The sequence below is a fragment of the Pteropus vampyrus genome, unplaced genomic scaffold, assembly GCF_000151845.1.
Source record: "Pteropus vampyrus isolate Shadow unplaced genomic scaffold, Pvam_2.0 Scaffold81, whole genome shotgun sequence".
NCBI lineage: Eukaryota > Metazoa > Chordata > Mammalia > Chiroptera > Pteropodidae > Pteropus > Pteropus vampyrus.
The window spans coordinates 4,482,380-4,487,318 of NW_011888862.1; the positions used below are offsets into that span (position 1 = coordinate 4,482,380).

General features: G+C 45.8%; 1 protein-coding gene across 1 annotated transcript in view; it reads right to left on the bottom strand.

The window, feature by feature from the left end:
• The window catches only part of PIR (pirin), an 89,327-nt gene that overhangs the window by 59,359 nt on the left and 25,029 nt on the right, over window positions 1-4,939 (bottom strand). The window contains exon 7 of the mRNA XM_023532347.1: window positions 2,749-3,006. Within this exon, the coding sequence (XP_023388115.1) occupies window positions 2,749-3,006 (258 nt within the window). The remainder of the gene's footprint in view (window positions 1-2,748; window positions 3,007-4,939) is intronic.

Consider the following 4,939-nt stretch of genomic DNA (forward strand, 5'->3'; position numbering starts at 1 on the left):
TAATAGCAACAGCTACTACTTATGAGGTGCTTACAATGTGTATGGCGTCTTTTTGATACCTTAATATATTAAAAAACCTCAGTCCTAACAGCAACCCTATTTTATGGATGAAGATGTTGAAGCACAGAGAGGTTAAGTGGCTTGCTCAAGGCCACACGGCTAGTTCATGGTGGGGATTCTGATCCAGGCCATCTGTCACCAGAGTCTATACTGGTCCACACAGCAGCATACTGCCTCTAAAAATTCAAATTAATGCTAACCACGGTTCCAAGAGTTCCTTATTAAAATGCTCTCATAAATAAAAACTGACCATTGGCTTAGGAAGATGTAATGCGATTCAGAGGTTTTACTAGACAAAAATAAAAAACGGAGGCCAGCAGCTACTAAGACATTATTCTACAAAGTTAAAACATTACAGGTTGCCAGGACCTTCATCTAGAGAACCTAAATTAAGTAAACTTAGGGATGTGGGAGGGAAGTTTATCTTCCCTTTAGACAAGTTTCAGAAACATTGCACTAAATCAATATTTTACTACAATGTCCTGGAAGAAACACTGCTGGGAAATGATTGTCCTGTCGATCACTGCTCACAGAGCAGCCTCTTCTAGAGAATTCCCAAACGCAGATTAGCATAATAAAGGTTCTTAAAGGTAAAAAAGAAAAACATTAGCTCTGGTCTCTAATTCTTGGTTGTGACTGCAAGACCATGTGATCTGCTGCTTGGAAGTGCTTTCAAATGCCCTTCTGCCTGTAAGTGGAGTCAGCTCCGACATTAAAATTGCATTGTTTTCTAAAAATGAGAAGCAGTTGTGATATTGCTGACTTGGCTGACCTATTAAAGCGGTGGTCTCGTTTTGGTTTTAGCTGCAGACAGCTCAGTGCTTTTTGTAAAGGAAATCTGAGGGACAATTACACAAAGCCTTGTGCTTTGGCTGAAGTAGAGGGGGGAAATCTCTCGATATGTCCCTAGAACCTTAGGGTCCTAGAAATAGAGTGAAAAGCCCCATAGGAAACAGTGAGCCGCTTCTCGGCTGCACAAATTCAACTGTCATTACACCTCCCTGCCTGACTGCACACCCAGCCACGTCCTTCGCCTTATACCGGGAAGCCCCGCACGATCCGAACTCTCCTCGGTGGCACTGAATGGGAGGAAACTTACCATACAGCTGAAAGGGCGTCACCCAGTGCTGGTGAAACAGATCTGGGTCACAGAAACAATGAAAGGTCACATTTCCAACTACAAAGTACTAAGCCATAGGCCAGGGGGGGCCTAGAGAGCAGGCTTAAAAGGGAGCACATTTTGATCCTTTTTTTCTTCAATTAATTCTCTTTGCACTGGCAACACAAAGCAAAATAATGCACACACCTAGGCCTGGTACAGCCAAAGAACTGTGGTTATAGTGCAGGAAATATAAAACCAGGTAGGTCCCAACCAATAATCATAACCACTGTTACCCATAAAATGCCTCCTCCCCTCCAGAGTCCTTGGCTAGCAGCTCCTGCCATTATCCCTGTGGCTAAACAAAATTCCCATGGATATAAATTACTACATAAAAATTACTACATAAAAGTGCTGGTTGCCCACAGAGAGGATGGCAAAGTGGTTCCCAATTTGTTGATGCCGTCATCGCCAGGTGGCAGGGATCATGTGGAAGTGGTTATCGAGGCCCCTTCCAGATCCTCTCAGATCCCTTTTAACCATTTTTTTGCCCCCCCCCACCCCAAACTCAACGGCCATCAGTGATGACGTGGGGCAGAGGAGTACGAAAGCCTAGCTCCCTCGCCCTGGGTGGGCCGGGACAACTCAGGAGGCAGAATGATCCTCTAGAGTCCCCTCCATTCTCCCAGGGACTTTGCCTAAGAAGACACCTTTGCTTGGTTCCCTGGCCTTCCCTGTCCTGGTTCCTTATTCTGTTCCCCTTCGGGCACGTCCTTTAAAATCACTTGCACGTGAAATCTCATCTTGGAGTCTGACTCTGGGAAACCGCGCCTAAGAAACTATCTCACCCAGCTCACTTCCCAGCTGGCAGGTACCTCCAACCACACACCATGAGGAGCTCGGTCTCCCCAGCAGCTGTTCTGGTGTGCAGTTAACAGAGGACTTCCGGACCTTTTCCTACCACAAATCTGTCTGTGATCTTTAGCCTGGATTGATTTTATTTGATTAAAAAGGGGGGACCCTAAACTGAAATATTATGAGGTCTCATTTGATAAGAATGTATAGGGCATGGCATGTATGGGATAAATAAATGTCGAAATTCATTTAAAACAACGTTTCTATGATGTAGTAGTGTGCTTTCCTTACCAGCTAAATTGGGCATAGATAATTTAAATAAATCTTCAGGGAGCGAAGTTGGTTTTGTTTTTCGTTTATTTCTTAAAGTTGGTGACTTTACAGTTGCAAGGAGGTAGAAAATTGTACTATAAGCAAAAGGAAAGAGGCTAAATCTGCACATATATTAAGATACGCCTTGAAAATTGCTTTTTGACCAAATTTTTAAGATGAGCTTGCTTTCCTATAATTTTTCTAACTCTCTTGGTTTGCATGTGGCACAAAAAAACTTCTGGATTCCCTCAGATTCCACTGATTCTGACACCTAGGAAGCAAGTCCATCCAATGGGACATGAACTGTGATAGATCCAGCGAGAGCTGACAACCCAGATGGTGCCACCAGAGTCTATACTGGTCCACACAGCATATGTCACTGACCACCTCAGTTTTCACAAGCACACAGCAGCATGTCTTACCTTTATTCCCAGGGCTTCTCCTGAAATGACAGCAACTGTCACACCATCCTTACTGGGTTTAGGGATTTCTTCACTTTTCAGTTCCTGGTACTGTGGCTCCACCATCTTCTCTGAGCTCCTCAAATTAACCCACAGTTGTAAGCCATGGGCTGGCTCCTCTGAGCATGGCATCTCAGCATGCAGAATGCCCCGACCTGCAGTCATCCACTGCAAACACCAAACCAACAAGAGGGACATGTAACCCAGCCTCGAACAAGTCTGCATGGGGGACGATTACGACACGGTACCTGAGTAAGGCACCTTACAAGTGATTTTTTTCACAGTCCCTGGGCTTCATGAGGAATAATAAAAGAACAATGGAAACCACTGAAACCCTCTGCAGTGTTCCCAATGCGTCCCGTGCCTCACATTTGAAATCAAAGCGTCAGATCTGAAATTCACACAAATAGAAGAGGCTTCTCTTTGGTATCCCTGAGTCTTTGCTTGAACACCAAAATGGGGAGATGCAGGCAGACGGCATATTGGGGAGTGCTATCGGGAGCACCTTAAAAAATGAAAAAAGCAGGGCTGGGCAGGGAAAGAAGGCAGCCGGCAATGCAGTTACCATGGAGGCCTTGGCCAATCCAATAGGGAGATCTGGAGTTGGATAAACTTCCAGAATTGTCCTAAATTGAGATGAGGTGGCCAGGCTACTTTATCCCCACATCGGCAAACCAGTGACTAGGCCACTCCACCCCCCAGGAGGGAGCGCAACCTTGGGAGAGGCAGCTCCTGCTGCAGAAGGCAGTGCCCAGAGTGGGAGGCAGCTGTGAGCCATTAGCAGCCAATATTCACAGCAGCTGGAGGATACGTACATGGGCCTAAAGATACACACGAAGGCCCACACTATCCACTACACCAGAGGTCCCCAACTACCGGTCTGCAGTTCTGGTCCGTGGCTTGTTAGGAACTAGGCTGCACAGGAAGGAGGTGAGCAGCGGGCAAGCAAGAAAAGCTTCATCCGTATTTGCAGCCGCTCCCCAGCGCTAGCATCACCGCCTCAGCTCCGCCTCAGATCATCAGGCATTAGATGCTCAAGGAGCACCGGTCCCTGGTGCCAAAGAGGTTGGGGACCACTGCTCTACACCATGGATGGGTGACTGCAGTCTCTGCTTGCTCAATTCTGGTAATGGAACCCTCACTACTTGGAGAAACAGTTATTACTTCCACTGCTGTGCAGATTCTTAAAGCATTCATTTATTTCTTTATTAAGAGAATATTAGGGGGCCAGTCCCAGACAATAACCTCGGGATGAAAGGAGGGAACATGATGGATAGGCTTCCTGCCTAACTTAGCGTGGATTCTCCCACAGAAGATCCTGAGACAATGACATCAGTGCAGGTATTTTATTGGGAAAGAGGTGCAGAAAGCACAACTAGGGAAGAGTTAGAGAATAGTGACCTAGGTAAGGGGAAAGCCATGAAGGGGGGTTAATGAGCAGGCTACATCTGGGGCTCCATCCCACTGGGATCCATGCAGATACACTTTAAAATTCCTGCACAGAGGGTATAAGAACCGCCACTTCTCTGGTCAGGACACAACTAGTGATCAAATCAACCTTTCTAGGCTATCTCTACTTTATGTTCTGCTCCAGAGTAAGGACACTGTTGACTTTAGGCCATAACTCTTTGTCCTTTTGCCTTTCTGCCTTTAAATTTCATGTCCATTGAAACACCATGAGTCAAATCTTTGCAGTTATCATTCCACCAAGTACATCAATGATCCCAGAAAATAGCTGCTATAGAGTTTGGACTTATAAACACAGCCAAGATGACCCAAGCATTTCCTGAAGACTTTTAATTCTCATACATCTCAGGTAAGACTAGGGTGGTGGCAGGGTTTGGGTCATTATCTTAAGTGAAACACCAACCCCTGCAAACAAGCTGGACGTAGTAAATTGTCTCAAATGCAGCAGAAAGCTCTAGAAAGATGAGGACTGAAACTGGTGCATGAATTTGGCAATTGGGACATCATCACCTGAACAGCTTCAGGAAAGGTTTGAGGGGTGGGGGGCTGCCGAGAGGCCAACCCTGGTTTCAGTGAGTGAAGGATGAAATGGAGGATAAGGAAATTCAGATAGTCGGTCTTGATTACTCTTGAGAAAGACTAGGTAGGAGCTAAAAAGTGATTGAGGGGGTCAAGGGAAGTATGA